Raw genomic sequence first — 19,299 nt, 5'->3', positions numbered from 1 at the left:
GCTCTAAGAAATGCGAGGGGAAGTTGGGTACAAATTAACATTGTAACAGTAGGTTACAATAAATGTCATGACTACTTTTTTAGTCTAACCTCAGGCTTTTCTGTTTTGCCCTCTTGAAGTTGTTCCATATTGCATGAAAATCAATTCATTTTAATTAGATTAAGAAGTAGAATCATGGGTTGCCCCCATGTGATCTGTGTGACTTCGTCTGAGGAAAGAGTCAACTTTTTCTGTCAGCACCAAACAGAACATTTCAGAAATTAATAAATGTTCAAATTCCTTTCCAGCCATAATTCCACACATCCTGTACATTCCCTGTACTACATTGTTTCAATACTGGTTCAAAGAATGACATTCAGCATGCATCTTTACCTCATTCTTCAGTCTTTGACATAATTTGTCCTTTGAATTTCATTACCAAACTTACCAACATTTGCTGTAGCAGTAAGTCATCACCTTAATGGCTAAGAGCTTTTGTAAGTGTTCAGTAGATTCCTTGGTATTGGCTTCTCGAAAGCCTTAAATAAGAGGTTAGAACAACTCTCACTGAAATTACTTTTCTTTCAAATTACTTTACCTACAAATAGCCCCTTTACAGAGTGAAGTGTATGGCTCCCTTCTGAATATTTTAAATAAAACAGCAGAAGAGTTTAGGCTTTTGCAGATGTGTAACAGAATTAGCTGCTATACCAAAGTCTTGGGTTTACTTCTGGTTGTCTGTAGTGCAAAGGCAACTCCAAGCAGGACTAAAAGCCAAAGGAATATTAATGAAAAGCACATGAGAAGAAATGGCTGGGTTGAGTCCTAGGAAACAAAGGAAAAAGAGCTAGGTTGTGACCAGCTAATGACACAGCTTGTCTAAGGAGTCATTGATAAGGAGAGTTTTGAATCTTTCTGATTTAAACTCTCTAATTTTGCTTTACAGGAAACATTAGCAAAAATTGTACGAGTAATGGATGGTCGGATATATTTCCTGACATCTTAAGTACTTGTGGTTACAATGACTACGAAGACGACTATAAGGTAGGAAAAATACTTCTTCTATTCATTTAGATGATGGTGTTCAGTAGAGCTATCAAGATATATTTTGCTTCTAAATAAATCCCATTTTACTCAGACTGAATAAAAATGAGATTTAATGAAGATCTGTAGTAATTTTTCGTAGCATTGGTTGCAATGCACTTGGATTGCAGTTGTCTAATGAGATAAAATCAGGAATGTAGAACCCAGTAACTTTGAAACTCAAGGCTATAAACAGTTGGTAATTGCAGTGAAGCATCTGTATATCTAACACTGCAGTGCTACTCAGCTGGTGCACCATATGTTTTGTATTGTGTTATTTCTAGAAGTTTGTTATTTCAAAAGAATATCTTTAGAAAGTTATCTCAAAACCTAATCTGCTATAGTCTGTTACTATTACATGTACCACTTGGTTGATTCTATGTGTTAAAGTTATAAGTAAAATAGAATTGATTTAGGTCATTGGAGTTATTTGCACATTTATATTGGACTCGAAATTGTGCAAGCAGTCATAAGTTATTCAGAAAGCTATCAAGGTATCCTAAATGCACTATGCATAGAAAACTGAATTTGTCCACTTTGCAGATACTATCTCTTTTTGTTGAGGGAAGGGTTTTTACCAGCATGTTTTATGCATTTTCTGTCTGTTTTCCTGCTGAGGCTAACAGATCAAGAGTTTGTTTACAAGGGTGAGCTCATAGTGTCAGTAAAATTCTTGTTACCCAAAATGGATTAAGCCCTCTCATGAGGGCCAGTTGGGTTTTTTCCCTGGATTTTAGCATGTGTGGAATAGCTGTAGCAGATCAGTTCTGTCTGGCTTGCAGAGATGCACTGGCATTCCAGCTAAGCAAAGAAGGTTTTGGCATTTTTTTCTGTATTTAAAAGCCCAACCATACACTGTAGTTGAAAATAGAGAAAAATTGAGAGAATATATTGTTTTCCCAAATTTTACGAAGTCAAATTCTAAAACATCTGTGTTATCTGACAGCTTGGGAACACACATGTATTACTGCTAAAACAGCCACTTTAAACATTGTCACTCAACCCAGGAATTGCCATGTGGTGTGAAAATGGGTCAAAACATAAAAATTGAAATTAACAAAATATAATATTTCAAGTAGTGAAAAACAGTTAGAAGATTAACTAGTATAATAGAAAAGCAGTTCTTGTTTGACATATTCATTAGTAAGCTGAAGGAGGTGAATGAAATGCAAATTGAATATACTTGCAGGAATTAACCTAGACAACTTGAAATAGGATATAGCAGCAACATTTGCAAAAGCCTTGAAAAAAAGCAAATTATAAAAGTGTGAGGATGAAAATCAGGAGAGGGATGTGGAAAGCAGGTACTGGAAAATTATTGGCAAACATACAATCAATATAATATCATATATACAGTATAAATCATAGAGAAAATAGAAAAATGCAAGTATCATGCAGTAGCGAGATTTCAGGAGGCATTTAAGGTTCTGCACCAGCTACTTGTTTTCACAGAAGATGTTTTCTTGAATTCAGATCTTGGTGCTCAATAGTAGCCCCTCAAACCAAAACCTTTACTCATCATAAATCAGTATAGTTTGTTGGGTTTCTTTTAAATCTAATGTTTCAACTATGAGAGCTAAAAATAAAGTCCTAATATTTGGATACTGAATGTTCTGGGCATAAAAATGTCACTAAACAACATGCTCTGCAGTATGGAGTATGAAGCATATGAGAGTGTCCTCAAGGTTACATTAACTAATATTTTAAGGAAGGTAGCAAAATAGTTTTCTTAGAGTGAGTCCTAAGTGTTCTTTTTTATGTTTTGTTTTGAAGACAGTGTTAGAGGAGTAGAAACTGTCCTTGGTGTAAGTTTGGTGCCTGCATCTTCACTGCTGAATGAATTTCTATTATAGCTCCAACTAAGTATTTATTCCTTTGGGATTCCTTTTTTCTGTCTTTTAAGACACTGACTTTTATCTTTAATCTAAAGGGGGCTTATTTCTGTACATATTCTACATATTCTATATATATATATGCACACACAGAGACATATATCTCTCTGCAGGTATGCATTTATTTTGGGCAGCTTTGAATATTCTCGAGAAGATTTAAATGATATAGATCTGTGAGGAAATACTGAATAATTTGTTAACAGGTACCAAATTGCTATGCTTAAAAATGCACTGAAATGAGGAAGATTATTATAAAATAGCATAAACATGTCACCTCTTATTTCCTCACTGAAAGATCTTGCATGCTTCCACACTTTGTATTGATTTTATGTTCAAATTAAATTGTTCCATTTTTATTTCATGTTAATGATATATTAGCAGGTTCTATAAAAAGAAACTATTCGCTTAACATTTTTAAATCAATTGTAAGTGCCTGATACAAAACCCTTGGTTTATTCTATGTTAGATCCCAATGCTCTTTACTGCTCTTGCCATTATTTTGGGGGGATCAGTTTGATCAATAGGACTGTCCTGGTTTCAGCTGGGACAGAGTTCATTTTCTTCCTAGTAGCTGGTACAGGGCTGTTTTGATTTTAGTGTGAGAATAATGTTGATTATTTGGTATAATTTGATTATACTGGTGTTTTGCTTTTGCTAAGTAGTGCTTAGCCTAAGTCAATGACTTCTCAGCTTCCCAGGCTCTGCCAGCAAGCTGGTGCACAAGGAGCTGGGAGGGAACATGGCCAGGACAGATGACCCCAGCTGGACAGGGGGACATTCCCCACCACAGAATGTCATATCCAGTATATAAACCAGGAGGAATGGGCTGGGAGCTCTCAGCTGCTGCTCAGGGATGGGCTGGGCTTCAGTCAGGGGGCTGCTGAGTAATGGAGTTGGGCATCACTCTCCTTATCCCAACCCAGGTTTTCCCTTCTTCCCAGTTGTCCTCCCCATCCCATGGCAGGAGGAGGAGGGAGTGGTTATGGTGATGTTTTGTTGCCACTGGGGTTAAAGTGCAACCATGATAATGTCTGAGCAAAATATTTGTATGTTGTTATGGCATCAAAGTGTAGATCTAAACCTCTATTATATGCTTCCAGTAAGTAAACTAGTTACTGCTAACCTTGAAGATCAAGTTTTAGGTTCATCTTAGGTATTCAAATAAGAATCTTTTTTTTTTCCATTTTATACTTCTGTGGAGCTCATGGCAGTACAACATGCAAACAGCAAAAAAAAGCAAGCTTGACCTGACCGTGCTTGAAATACACATCAAGGTGTGTTAACCCAACTCAAGCCTCACTGCAGTCTTTCCTTGACATACTTTGACATCTTCTACCTAGACTGAACAAGCTGGAGATATGTCCTTGCTCTTGTCAGAAGGTATCAAAATCTGTGTCAGCATTATTAATATACAGCAAGATGTCTGGCACCTGTACAGCACTGAAATGTGTCCACTTTATTTAAAATAATGATTGAATCAGTTAATACAGCTTTGTCTGATCATAGGCCCAGGATTTATTAGGTCACACAAAAGCCCCACTATATACAAGTATCAGGCTTGTGTGATTTGAATGTGCAGTGTCATATGAAGAGAAATTTATGGAGAGAAGGATCCTCAGGGCTATTATGTGTGCTGATACTGTTGCAGCTTGTGCCTTTAGTAGAAGCATCATCTGCTGTGGTGGACTGATGGTAAAGGTGCTGTGACCTTCCTGAGAAAGCATCCCAAGAAGGGCTCAGGGATACAGGCGCATCCTTCTCTCAGCCCTGGGAGCAATGTTGTGCTGTGGCTTCTTCTGGGCAATGCAGAGAAAGAGGCAGGAGCCTTGTCTGGCTCTGCACAGAGTACCAGCCTTTATGAGAGCAGGGCCCTCTGTGAAGGGCACCAAGGCCAAGAACACCAAGGAGCCAGGGAAAACGGGGAAAACAGGGGTTTATATGGGAAAAGGGAGGGGCGGGACAACACTGGGGAACCAATAGGGTATGGGTGCAGGGGCGGAGCAAAGGGGAAGGGCCAATGGGGTGAGAGAAATCAACATATGAGCGCAAAGGCCTCTGGGGGTGGGTGAGCTTTGTGCTCAACCTAAGCAGAGGTTGTGGCTCAGGGTTGGCTCTCCAGGGGAGCACAGCAAGCTCTTCCCTGGCCCCCACAATCATCCATGGAAGAAGCATCCCCCATTTGCCCAATTCCTGGAGTGCTCTCATCCCCCTTGATGAGCAGCAGAAACACCTCCCCAGACCAGGGGAGCTGAGGCAGTGCAGGCAGTGACACGAGCAGGGCCTTGGCTGTAGCTGCCTTTAGTAAACAGATGCGTTGATGGGGTCTTTGGTGTCAAGATTACCTCAAGGTGTTAGAAAATCTTTTTTTCTTAGCTTCAAGAATGAAGAAGAAGATAAGATTTCTTAGCTCTCATTCTCAAAGTTGTTTATTTTCTGTTATCTATAACATTCTTTCTCCGACTTGTTGAGATTTGTCTACCACGTCAGTTTATGGCGCACTGACTGCTTCTAGGGTGGTGTTATCTTTTTTTACTAAAAACTTCGTGTACATTATTTACAATGATTTTCTAATACCTATCATCTATGTTAGACAGTTTGTCTTTACTTTAGACTAATCTAAAAGTGCTACTATCACAGCAGAAGATGGAAACTAAAAAAAAGAAAAAGAAAGACTGGACACGCCTAGATTCTTCTATTTTGCCTCCTAAATCCCCATTCTAAAAACTTCAAAATTCTACATTTTGACCTGGTGGTAAATTCACTAACATTGTAGTCAAACCTTTGTGGCTCGTAACTCTTCACACAAAGTTAGTTAATTGTTTCCATAGGTTAAAATTGAAAGCACCAGTGTTTTTGACTCCATGCCAAAGTATCTGAGCCCCTTGTCAGGGTCTTGAGTCTTTCAGGACAGCCAGAAGAATTTCTGGAGTTCTGACAATGCATTGCTGCTCTCTGTGGAGTGGATCATTGCTCTGGAATAATGCATTGTTTGCAGTGAGTCTAAATTGAGTCTTTGCCTCTCACCAAAATCTGACACAAGGCACACATCTACCAGTGTGTTTCCTTGTGCCTGTAAGTCATGCTAAATTTATTTATGTTATGCTGCATTTTTCATTAATATTTTTCCATGAGGTGTGATTAAGAGACTTATTCCTTAAAATAAGTGCAAAATCTTCCATGACTTCAAGTGAGAACTAGGACTGAATATTAGCTGATATTCTCTCTTGTAGAGCACAGAGGGAATTTGCTTTGACTGCAGAATATTAATGAACTGCTACATTCCAGTCCATGAGTGTTCACATTCACAGATACATCTGCTGATACACATTTACACTGGAAAATGTGGAAGGTTGTGCATTTTTAAAGTTGTCATCTCTCCCACTATGGTTAGGGAACTTTGAATAAGAAGACATTCTGACTGGCATAATTAAAATTAATGATGCCACTATTACTAAGAGATACTTATGGCACTGCTGATCTCATCTTTTTTCTGGGTGGTGTTTAGGCTCAAAGTGAATTGAAGGAAAAATGTCAGAAAAAGGATATCAGTAATTACTTACATAAAGATTATTAAGTACCATTCCTTGTATAAAGATTATTAAATACCCTGAGGAATACCAATTTTATTACATGTCTTTTAGTAAATTCTATCCTTCTCTACATAGATAATTTTAAAATGTGTAGAAGTGTCCTATAAGAGAAAATTAAATTTTCCACAACCCATCTCTTTATCTCAATTTATATTTATTTCCGTATAAGTACAAAATTTTAAAAATGGCTACTGCCTTGTTGAAGTTAATTTTGCAGAAGGAAAGAACTAGGGTTCCTCACTCCATTTCTGTTTGCATTTGCTCATTTCAGTGTTTCTAAGGCACTGAACTCATTTGCTAGGCCCGCTTCTTCTTTTACATTTTACAGTTTAAGATTTTCTGATACGTTCTTCGAGCATGAATATTCAAATATTATTAAATATTCAAATATTGACACACAAATCATGAAAATTTAGGATCACAAATTTTAATACAGTTGTAAATAATTATGTCTGTAAAGAGGAAACTCCTACATGCAGTATTACAGGATTATATTAGTCCACAGAATAAACAAAATGAGGCGTCAGTTGGGACGATAATGGTCTTATATTCCTTAGCAATGATAAAGTATATTTCTGAATTAAATGAATAAAAAGTTGAGGGCTTTTCTTTTACATTAAGGGTGATTTCTAGTCAACAGCAAAACTCCTTTGGACAAAGAATCAAGCCCTTAACTATCCCCAGTGTTTTCTCCCTCAGCACTGAGGTACCTTCTCACCCCTAGAGGTCCTTCCAAACCAAGGCTGAGGTTGGGAGATCTGCTGGGTGACAGCTTTGCCTAGGAAGTGTTTCTGCTCTTCTGTGCTATTTTGTAAATAAACAGAAGAATTCTGTCTCCTGAACTTAGTAAAAATAACGCGAAACTAAATTTAAAGGAAACATTAGCAGAAGCAGGTGTCTTTTCTAAGAAAACAAAACACAAGTGTGCCTAAAAATAGACTTTTCAAAAAATTTATTTAAGACAAATTAGGCAAACTTGTACTAATCCAATTTCATTTTATGTGCAGGTGTTTATGCCCTTTTAAAATCTATTAACATTAAGTAGCCACCAAAAAAAAGAGGAAACATTTTAGGATTAGCTCTTTAGAAAGCATTTACACTTCCTGTAAACATTTCCATTATTTTTTTTCTGAAAATCATAAGCCACTGAGGTTTTTTCTGTGCCTAACCACCTAATGACTTTGGTTTTGTGGTTGTAATTTTGATGTTTTCCTCAGAAGTTTAAAAATAAATAGTTGGATTCCAATTTTGCAGTCAGCATTGCTTAAATAATCATGTGAATGTTTTGCAGAGGCCAGCTGTTATTACTATGTTCTGATTTCGTTAGACCTGCAGAAAAGTTCATGTCATTTCAATTTCATAATGGGATTTCAGTTTCATGTCTATGACTTGAATCAGTTTTTCCTTTGAAAAGAGCTATAAAATCTGAAGGGGTTATAATATTTATTCTGTATTAAAATATGTTGAAAATATAATTTCTCAAATTCTCTTTTGGTCAATCCATGCCTTTGTTGCAGTCATTTTATTCCTGACAATCTTGCACATTTATATTTTAAGTTTAGATGTTGAAGCTAAATGTTACTTGAGGCATGGGTAATTATGGTTCACACAGAGCAGTAAGAAATAAATAAGATATCCCATTGTGTATAAAAGTCACTGGTTTTTGTGCTATCAGATTTGGCATTGCTTTGCCTGTTTCTTTTGCACCAATAAAATACAAAGAGTTTGTTTCTAAAGGTTGCTAGCTAAAATACAGATGAATGGCAAATATTTAATATCTGTGACTAAGTTAATATTAGTCCAATGAATTTCCTGGTTTTCAATTTCCACAGCACAATGTGGAATTTAATTCTTTGTCTTTATAAAATTTTTGGTTTTAACTGACATATAATTTGAGAACATTTACTAATTTTTTTTTTCTTTTTTTTGTGGAGTGACTAGGATTTATAGAGGTCTTACAGGCAAATTAAGACACAGCTTTTATGTTCATACAGGAAATGTAAGGAGCAGTATGATTGCATCATCCTTGGTGCTGAGTCTGATAAAGTACTTCATGCTAATAATCTAAAGCATTCTAATAATCTAAATTTTTTTGGAAAATCAAAACACATGAATTTGAATAATGGTAATTTTTGATGTAAGGGATTAAAAATGGGTTAGTGTTTACTTACCTTTGCAACTGTTTGAGAAGCAGGGTTAATTTTTGACCAGTAGAAAAATTTGTAGCATCTAAGATTTCTGTCCCTTATAAAACTAAACCACTAAAATGTCTGAGAAAAAGGGAAAGATGTACTTTTCCACCATTTCAAGTGTAGAATAATGATAATAATTATAATATGATAAAATAATTTCAACTGTGTAATTATTTCTTATTTTCTCATGCTTAGCTTGAGTAAAATGAGCATGGTCATTATTAAGGTACTGTCCAAGCACTCTTGGCTGATTAACTTCAATCCTGACATAGTTCCATGCAGGTATTCCCCATTCATCTGTTTGGCCAAGGAATGGCCAACAGAGAGACTCAGTCCTGCTGATGCTGACAGCTGTTTGCTGGGCTAAAACCACACGGGGTTCTTTTGATTTTAGCCAGACTATTTGTTGTAGGGGTCATGTGTGTGTAACAGAATGCCAGAAACATTACATGAAATATTGTGGTTTTTCCTGGCAGAAGACAACATCTTCTGCTCTCCCTAGCAGGGCGTAGTGACAGAGTCACTTCATGTGCAGCAGCCTGACAGTTTCTGTCAAGCTCAGAGGACATGACCAGAGGCTAAATTCAAGGCAGTGTCACAGCACTGGGGCTGGACAACTGATGCTTTGTTAGTAACCTCATGCAGGGTTTCCACCTTTTTTTCCTTCCTTTATGAATTCTGAAACCAATTTCAATTTCCAGTTCCAAGGGTCTCAGTCAGTGGAGTTTTCCTGAAATCAAATCTGGACACTTAAGATCCATGGCAGTTGCTTCCCATATTTTTCTACTTTAACCATATCTACAACAGAGCAGTTGCAAGAGTCTTCATTCATTTCACATTTCATTTTGCCTTTTCTGTATCTGTATAACAATTGCAAAGGGAATGTTCAGCTAATTTCATCATGAATTGGAATTACTAAAATAACCTCCTTACTTGGCCTTTTGAGTGCTATAAAAATAAATACACTAAAGTAATTTGAGATTCCTTTGGCTGTGTTAGTTTACTTACAAGTGTTGCTTCCTTGCTACTTTTTGCCAGCCTCATTGGGGAAGGCAAATGATGACCATATGCACTAAATATTGAAATTCTGTCTCTTATATGTAGCATATTCTACATTGCTTTTAAAATCTTTAATTTCATAATGTAATAAAAAAACTTCACTGTTTTAATATTTTATTTCTCTTGAGTGGAAACTAATGTCAGTCTAATGACATTTAGTCATATACCTACTTCCTTGTAGGTATAAATGGAGAGGCAGTTTAATTCTGAAAATATTTAGCCCTATTTTTATTGATGTTGTTATTCAGAATAGGACTTAATGTAGTGTGTGGCTGGTGAGTTTACAGATATATGCAGTTAATCAGCAAACTGCATTTCAACCTGCTTTTCCTCTGTTGAAAAACTTCCTTTCTAAGTTTTAGCAAGTAACTTTACTAAAGAAAGGGTTTGTGTCACTATTTAATAAAGTATTTGAAAATTTAGAATGAGAAATTAATGAGACTTAAACATATCTTTAAAATTAAATTCATGTATAACTGCATTACAAAGTACTCTAGAGCAGAAGGACTGAGGGAAATTTTCTCTTTTAGAGATAATCCATTCTTTCAAACTGATTTGCTCTTACCAGTTTGATTGTGTTCATGGAAATTGATGAATCTGATACTTTATTTGACCTCACTGACATGGTATAATCAACTGGAATGGTACCAGAATGTGTGTCTATATTCTGAGTTTCTGAGGCTGAATTTTCTACTGAAGTCAATTGTCTTGAGATGTTGCCCTGCAAATGTGTTGGAATATAGAGATATAACATTCTCATCATGTACTGTAGAGCAAAGAATGAAAATCATGCTATAGCTTTCAGAGTTATTTAATGGACAATTACATCATTTCACAGACAATTTGATGTATCAGTAAGTAGTTTCTGCATATATATTTTTCTGTGCAGGTCAACTTCTATGTGAGGGTGAAAGCAATTTATACCCTTGGACACAGTGTATCTCTGATTGCTCTTACAACAGGAAGTATAATTCTTTGCCTTTTCAGGTATGTGTTTTTCATGAGTAAATATTAACAATGATAAGACATCTTTAACTTTCATCTGATTGCTCAGCTATTTAGAAAATGCATTGAGTTTACACTTTTTGCAGCTAAACGGCTGACAATACTGTAATGCTGCCTAGAATTTTACTGATCATCTTAACAATTTTCAAAGCATTTTACAAATTTACAGGCATTACAGTCCATGTAAGAAAGAAGAATAATTTAGGAATGATTACATAAAGCATTTTCTATTTGGTTATTAAAATCAACCCCTTGAATTGCTCTTGAGAATTGGTTGGATGCTGATCTCACCACTGGACAGGAGTGTGGCATTCACATTCTCTGAAAAAATCCCTTTGCCCAGGATTTTTCTCCAGGGACGCTGAGAAGCCTCAGGGAAAAGGAAAACAATTCTTATCTCATTTGCTTCTCCTGTGTTGTGCTCATGTGCAATGTGCTTGGAGATTGTTTACCCACAGGTGATTGTTTCACTGGATTCTGCTGTGAGTTGTTTGGACTCTGGCCAATTGGGGCCAAGCTGTGTTGAGACTCTGGAAAGAGTCATGAGTTTTCACTATTATCTTTTTAGCATTCAGTAAGTATCCTTTCTGTATTCTTCACTATAGTGTGGTATAGTATTCTTTAATATAATATAGTATTATAAAGTAATAAATTAGCCTTCTGAGAACATGGAGTCAGATTCATCATTCCTGCCTTTATCAGGACACTTCCCAGCAAATACAATACAGGAGTGCAGCCACATTTTGCAGAAGCTTCCAAGTGGTTTCCAGGGGTACTGTAATCAAAGGCAATCATTAATTTGTCCAATTGTAAACCCCAGAATCACCAAATCTCTGAATCACCAAGGTTGAAAGAGATCTTCAGGATCATCTACTCCTGCCATCAATCCAGCATTGCCATAATCACTCCTAAACCATATCCCCAAGTGCTGCATCCAAACACCTTTTGAACAATTCCAAAAACAGTTCACTCCACTACCTCCCTGGGCAGCTCATTCCGATGCCTAACCAGTCTTTTCAGTGAAATTTTTTTGCCTAATACCTAATCTGAACCTCCCCTGATGCAACTGAAGGCCATTTCCTCTCATCCTTTCACTTGAATCATGGCAGAAGGGACCAGCCCCCACCTGGTTGCACCCTCCTTTCGGGTGGTTGTAGAGAGCAATGAGGGCTCCCCTGAGCCTCCTCTTGTCCAGACAAAACAACCCCACTTCCCTCAGCTGCTCTGCACAAGGCATGTTTGCTAGACCCTTCACCAGGTTCATTGCCCTCGTCTGGACACCCTCCAGCACCTCAAAAACATCCTTTTTGAAATGAGGGGCCCAGAACTGGACACGGTGCTCGAGGTACAAACCTCACCAGTTCCAAGCACAGTAGTAAAGGTGTGGATAGTTATGCTGGGTCTGTCATGTTTTTGTTAGGCAATGTTAGGAAAGGCAGTACTGCCTGCTGATTTTGCCTAATTTCTGTGACTTTTCTCAAACTAAAGGCAATCTTCAACTAGTAAAATAACTTTTATATCTTCAACTAAAATAACCTTTTTACTAATCTTATCAGTATTGCAACATTTCTTAATCCCTCCACCTTCATACCTTTATGTATCACTTCTACCTAACAGAATAGCCTTTATATTCTCCATTATGAACTTCACACAGCTTTTCTGCTCTTAGGACCAAGAAAGCAGAGAAAGTGCATTTCACAGTTTTGGTAGAAAGGAAGTACAAATAACACATAATAACAGCATGTTGTTTGTCAGAGCCTCATTCCTCTCATGAAATATTCCTATGGTGAGTTCTGTAAGACTTTCAGTCTGCCATCAAATTTTCTCAATATCTAAATCTTCAGAGACCATTCAGAGCAGACACATAACCCATAATTATGTTTGGAATACCTTTAAAAAAAATAATTGAGCCAGTCGTGGTTATACTCCTACCAGCAAAAATTCCAGGCAGATGCCAATGCAGATTACTGCAGTTTCAAAACTGCTAAAAGCTAAAACCACACTTAATACAGAGAATTACAGACAACTGAATGTCACCCATCACCAGAAGTCAGGTGTAACAAATCAAGCATTTAAGAGGTGTACTCAAAACCTTCTACTTCAATTTAGATATCCAACTAGAGATATTTTTTTCCCAGTCTTCCAGTTGAGTCAGGGAAAACCAGACTTTTTTTCATGAGGCAATATATGTTCTTCTAAATGCCCCTTCAAGGAGAATCTTTCTCTGTTATTTGCAGGGAGTGTTGGGGCCTCCCAACATAGAGAGTTGAATTAAGAATTAATTTCTGCCCACTAACTCCAAAATATTGGTTTGACAGCCTTGTATATATCCAACGTTTATTATTTGAGCTACTGAATGGGATGAATAACTAATCATCTACATGAGTTATTCAAGAAAAATACTTTCCTCCTATTTGCAGCTTGCATGTATCTCTGAATTCCACAGGAACACGTGATGCAGTCCAACAGAATAGTGGTATTTCAGCAAAGGATGTGCATGGCCTCAGCAATCACTGCATTTTTTCACAACTGTTTAAAATTCAGCCTAGGCTGAATTCAAGGCCAAATTCAGGGCTAGCATGGCAGATCTGTTCTTTATTTCCTTGCACTCACTGTAACTATCCTTGCTTCAGTAATTTCAGAATGGATTATTATATTTGATAAAAATCACAACTGGAAGAATACTTGTAAGTTGCCACTGCACACTGCCATTACACCTATTGCATCTTCATTTTTTCACTGCTCATGCTTGCTAAAATGCCTTGGCTTCTGGTCTATTTCCAGGTGCAGCTCAAGGTTCTGGTTGTGACCACAAAAACCTCTTAGCAGATTGGTTTCTAGGGATTTTCTATAAAAAGAATATTTTAAACAGGAAAATTTTGAAGGAACTGTATTTTAAGCGAAAAGCCCTCAACTTCTAACTTGCTTCCCCTGAACACTCATTCACTTACATGGAATCTTTTATCTGTCATTTGTTTGTAAGGCTTTCACATGGCTACCAGACATGAAAGAAGTTTTGCATTCATTGGACAGAAAGGATAGGGTGGTCAAATGTTCTGAATGCATTTTTAATTGCTCCTGCATACACCATCATCATAGGATCAAAAGTCACTCTGTAGCAAAATACAGGAGTTAAAATAATTAAACCAGAAAATAATAGGGGAGAGCACATCTGAAATATATCCAGGATAATCAAAGTTGTATTTGCAAGAAAAACACTGGAATGAGTGCACACAGAGAAGGATACAATAGGCTGTGTTTATTGTCAGCTTATTATGGCAGTTCATTAAGTTATGTTAAAATGTGAGAGAAATACCACTGGGATCTTTTAATCTGTGATACTGAACAGAAGTAAGAGATGAAAGAAAACAGCAAGGCAGCACTGACAAAATGACAGAAAAGGAAAGGATATGCTCTTACTCAAGGTTCGTATTGCTAAGAAATGTCCACGGAGTAATAGAAGTCTGTTCAACAGTTTCTGCTTCATAACCTAAAATGCTTCTTTTTAAATCTCTCTTTTAGAAAACTTCATTGCACTCGGAACTACATCCATCTGAACCTGTTCCTCTCTTTCATTCTAAGAGCAATCTCTGTTTTAGTCAAGGATGATATTCTCTATTCCAGCTCCAACACAGCTCACTGTCCAGAGGATCAAACTTCATGGGTAATAAACCTCATTTGCTACCTGCTGTAACACTGTTCTGTCACTGAATTTTCCTCCCTGATCCTTTTAAATATTTGGGAGTACCAAGATTTCAGTGTAGACAATTCTGAAGAGAATATAATGACTGGGAGAATGGTGGGCTAGACATATCCAGATAAAGAAGGTTGCAGCACAAGTAGGAGACCTTAACATTTTTTGCATGTCCATGAAGGACAACTTGTCATCAGCCAAGACAATTTTTAACCAGATACATCTCAGAATAAATATGGTCACTGTATTAATCAGCTGAGAGGGTTGAAGACAAACAGGAGTGCCATCAGCTGGGAGTGATTAAAAGCAGATGCTCTGGAAGTGTTCCAGCAGCTTTACCAGGGGTCCAGGAATTGGACAGGTATCAACGGAGGGAGGGGATAACTCAGGAAATTAAATATTTGCAGGAACTGTCTTTATTAACTCCTCGGTACTTCTGGGCTATGACAGAAGTGTTATCATCTGCATTCTTGGCAAACTAATTTGTTTACTGCATTTTCATGTATAGGGCTTAAAAAAATCTCAAGTCTTGCTGTTAAAAGACTGACCTCTATATGATATGCCCCATTTGCTGCTTTGTTGTTTCAGTCAAAAATCCCTTCTAATTTTAATTCATTACAGTTTAAGCTTGTGAGGGAAAAAAAAAAAGTAAGATATTTTTGTCTTGATGAAATCATATTGTCCCAAACCATTAAGTTCTTAGCAGTGAATACCAAGCTGTATATAGGAATTCATAATCTGGAATATTTCTAATGGAGAAAAACAGGAACTGAGTTAGTAGAGCCCAATTATGCAAAGTAGATAGCAGACAGATTGCCAGGGATGATCAGAAGTTCTTAGGTCCTTGAAAGACTGTTCAGTGGACTCTCAAAATTCTACTTGGTTTCTGCAATTTCGTTTATTCTCTAGTTATTCTTGGCTACAAAGCCCAATGCTTTCCTATTTCATTATGTCAGATTCCTATTTAAATATGTCAGATTTTGTGGACTGCTGGCTAATTTCTGTTGCATTGTATGTGGGATGATCTGGCACCAGCCTGACAAGGCTGGTCTGTCTTGCACTGGCTTGGTGCTGCCCTTTACACATGACAGCATATGGGGTTTGCCCCTTTTGTCACATGTGTGTGTGATGTTCCACAGTTCTGCTGCACTCACAGAGGTCTAAAACACACAGTTCATAAGGGTCTCTAAGTAGGTCCTGGCTCTGGATTACGTGGAGAATTAATTTTGGCTGACTTTACTGATAGATACCTTCACTGTTCAGCATGGGGAAATACAGCCAATTGCTGATGACCTGCAGGAGGAAGGGAAAAAACTTGGTGTATGTAAATTGAAAATGTAATACCAGGGAATATTGAAATTTATAAAGGATTACAAAATTTTCACTGCTGATCTGATTGTAAGGAGTCCTAAGCATAAAAGCAAATTTCAACTTGCTTGAAAATTTCAACTTTTCACACGTTTTGAAATGCTTAATTTTATCCATATTACATTTTCTGGCCCATTTGTAATCTGCAGTGGATATCCCAAATTCCAGAGGTCTTAACAAAGTTAGCTATCTTTCAGACTTTGGTTGTAGGCAGATAAAATCAGATTAAATGAATTCAAGCCTTTGGACTCTTCCTATATAAGTTTTCTATATAACCATGCGCACAGGCATGGATGTTACTTGGGATGCACTGAGGTATCTGGGACATCCTGGGGGGCTCTGGATACAAAGAAGTCTCCCTGAGGAGGTCTGTGCCCTTCTGGCTTAGCAGCTGGTGACTGCATCTCACTTCTTAATAAACATCTATGTTTAGGGGGAGGAATTAATCACTGAAAATGGGTAAGTTACCTGCTCAGGTATCTGGTGTACTTGGAATATTTACAGAAAAATGCAGGTATGAAGGGGATTTAAAAAGGAGAAGTGAGTAAACCTGGTAGAAACTAGAGATTTTATTTGGTCCAGTTTGTGTAGTCTGTTACATTCCCCATATCATCACATTTCTTGGCACATTCTCAGTCCATATGAACATTTTCATATTCAATTCTCACATCCCAGATTCCTACTGGGAAGTACCAAAGTAGCAGCAGTCAGCACCATGGAACATCAGCAGCACAGACATCTGAAAATTAACTCTGAAGAGCAGCACACAGACTATAAGCAACATTTTTTGATATATGTCTATGTGTTTTGTTAACTAAGAAATTCTAAAACGTTTTCTAAAGGGAAAACATTATTTTTAAAAGTCCAGCCAACTTTTTGTTCTAAGTCTACTGACTTGATAAAATAAAGTTATATTTATCACTCAGTTTCACATTTAGCTTTGAAAAAATAATGAAGTAGTTTCTTTGTTAACTTTTACTGTGTTAGGATGCCATGAGAGGTTTTGATACATTTACTAGACTCCTAGTAGATGATAATTTAATTTTATAGCTATTCATTGACAAACTCTTGCAAAAGTGTGCATTTATTGATAACCACCATATTTTTCTATACTTATCCAATGAAATCTTCAAACTTTCTGAGTGAATTAGCAATGAGAGACAACTAAATAATTTTTAATAATTCACTTTCTTTTCCTATATACAGTAACACTTACAATGTCACAATTTGCTTGACTGAAGATAAAAATTTCTACTGGACCTGGTTTATTGATACTACAAAGACAGCTAAGATTTTTGGCTGTAGTAATAAAAATTATATATATATATATATATACAATATTATAATATATCTTTCCTCTGACAAACTTGATCCTTCTCATATTTCAGGTGGGCTGCAAGGCAATTCTGGTGTTTTTTCAGTACGGTGTTATGGCAAACTTTTACTGGCTCTTAGTAGAAGGACTTTACCTCCACATCCTCCTTGTGCTAATATTCTCCCCCAACAGACACTTCACCATCTACCTGCTGATAGGATGGGGTAAGAACTTGCACATCTTCCAGGAATGTTTGGTTGGTTTTTTTTACTGTGTGTGTTGGTCAGGCTCAGTGTTTCACACCAAGGTAGTTGAGCTGTCTCTGGTGGTGACTCCTGAGACTCACAGATTGCTCAGCTCAGCTCCAGCACCAGCTCCAGTTGCAGCTGCTGCAGCATGGGAAAGAGCAGGCACAAAGCTGCTGGAGCAGTTCTTCACTGCTGGCTTCATCCCTGGCACAGCTTTCGCCTGTGCCATCTGCACCCCACCCTGGGGTTGCTCTGGTGCAAGGGCTGCCACTGCAAAACATATAATTCTATGGTGTTCTAATTTGTGAGGAAAATTAAAGCTTAGCTGCACAGTCATGAGCTATACTATGCAATTTGCCTTTTTGAAAAGCCCAATAATACTGTCCATCTGGTTTTAAATACATATATTCCTTTCATTTACAGAAAGTGCCATGATATTTATATGGAACACTTTAATACTTCCAGTAATAGGTGGTCATAAAACATTTGGGTGTTGCTGAGAAATGGGAATAAACCAGTGTGTGGACAAGGTTCCTTATGAAATGATTTATACTTCTATTTTGTATTGCAGTCCTTGGAGGTGCATTGGGAATGCATAACTTGTATCTATTTCCCTGTAAGTCCCTCTGACACCTTGCAAGAAACCTAAGAAAGGCATTTTTTTGTGTCTTAGTAACTATGGCTGCATTTCTATGAGAAAAAAACTCACTTCCCTGCAGTCATTGTTTGTAATACATTACTGATGTATACATGTAATCATGTAGCTCATCAGATGGACCTCTCCTTCCATTCACTGAACTCTTTATTGTATGCTGTGTATTTGGGGAATAACTGCTTACTAGCAGGCTGAACTTTTTTTTTTTTTCACTGTGGACTTGCATTTTTGTGATCATTCTCTAAACATCTTTGGCATTTTTCAGGAATTCCTACAATATTCATTATTACATGGACAGTGACACGGATCATTCTAGAGGACACTGGGTGAGTGTGTGTGGGAGAGAAAGTTTAAATCCCCCCCATGCCCGTGCAATCCTTGCCTTGGGTGTGGTGTGCTCACACAAAGGTGGTTTGCTGCTCTGGAGGGGACAAACACAGAACTGAAATTCCAGAGATGGCAATAAAAGGGCAAGTGTTTGGGAGCTCTTTAGCTGTGCTTTGTACTTGATGTTTATTTGAAAAACTCAGAGAGCAGGAGAGAGCAGGGATAAGTTATGACTACTGTTACTCCTTGGCACACCCACATCTGGAGCTGTCTGCTTGGAAGTCAAAATAATGTTTGACACAGCAGTGGGGTCCTTGGGCTCAGTGCTGCAGCGTGTGCAGGAAGGCACTGGCCATTCCAATTTGTTAACTGGGAACTCAGGAGATTGAAGTGTAGATAACTTGGGGTACATATCAATTACATTCCCAAAAGTGATGTAAGGGTGTTAGATGCACATAGCCAGGTAAAGCTAAAGGTAACCAGAGCTAAGCCCTGCTCCTGGCATGTGAAGAGGAACTGAGACAAGAATTTTGTAGGAAAATCAGACTTGATCCTGCTTCCAAGGAATGGGAGGACATTCCTAACTAGTGGAAAAACAGTTTGCATAGTCCTGTTTTGTCCAACTATTATTTTTCAATTTGTTCTGTAATTAAACTGAAAAATCATATCCTATCTCATTTCAAGGTTTTCTTTGCAAGACATCTAACATGAAAACCAAAGGCAAAATCTTTTTCTGTTGTCATTATAATTACAGAGGAAGTCCAAAGGGTAATTAATTTCTAATCTGACTAACCTTTCAGAGCACTTAAGAGTATTTGGATCAAAAGTACTGAGCCCAGGGTGAAAATTAAATATTCAGTTTTTCAGACAGAACTTCAGATTCAGTCTCACA

At 37.3% G+C, this 19,299-nt stretch overlaps 1 protein-coding gene across 1 annotated transcript in view; it reads left to right on the top strand.

Moving 5' to 3' along the window:
* VIPR2 (vasoactive intestinal peptide receptor 2) overlaps window positions 1–19,299 on the top strand; it is a 51,392-nt gene that overhangs the window by 17,406 nt on the left and 14,687 nt on the right. Inside the window, exons 4-8 of the mRNA XM_036406339.1 lie at window positions 926–1,023; window positions 10,685–10,782; window positions 14,323–14,464; window positions 17,251–17,401; window positions 18,346–18,406. Coding sequence (XP_036262232.1) covers window positions 926–1,023; window positions 10,685–10,782; window positions 14,323–14,464; window positions 17,251–17,401; window positions 18,346–18,406 — 550 coding nt within the window. The remainder of the gene's footprint in view (window positions 1–925; window positions 1,024–10,684; window positions 10,783–14,322; window positions 14,465–17,250; window positions 17,402–18,345; window positions 18,407–19,299) is intronic.

This window comes from Molothrus ater, chromosome 1 (assembly GCF_012460135.2).
Source record: "Molothrus ater isolate BHLD 08-10-18 breed brown headed cowbird chromosome 1, BPBGC_Mater_1.1, whole genome shotgun sequence".
Classification (NCBI taxonomy): Eukaryota; Metazoa; Chordata; class Aves; order Passeriformes; family Icteridae; genus Molothrus; species Molothrus ater.
The sequence above is the reverse complement of the archived record's forward strand: the minus strand, read 5'-3'. Positions and strand labels throughout refer to the sequence as shown.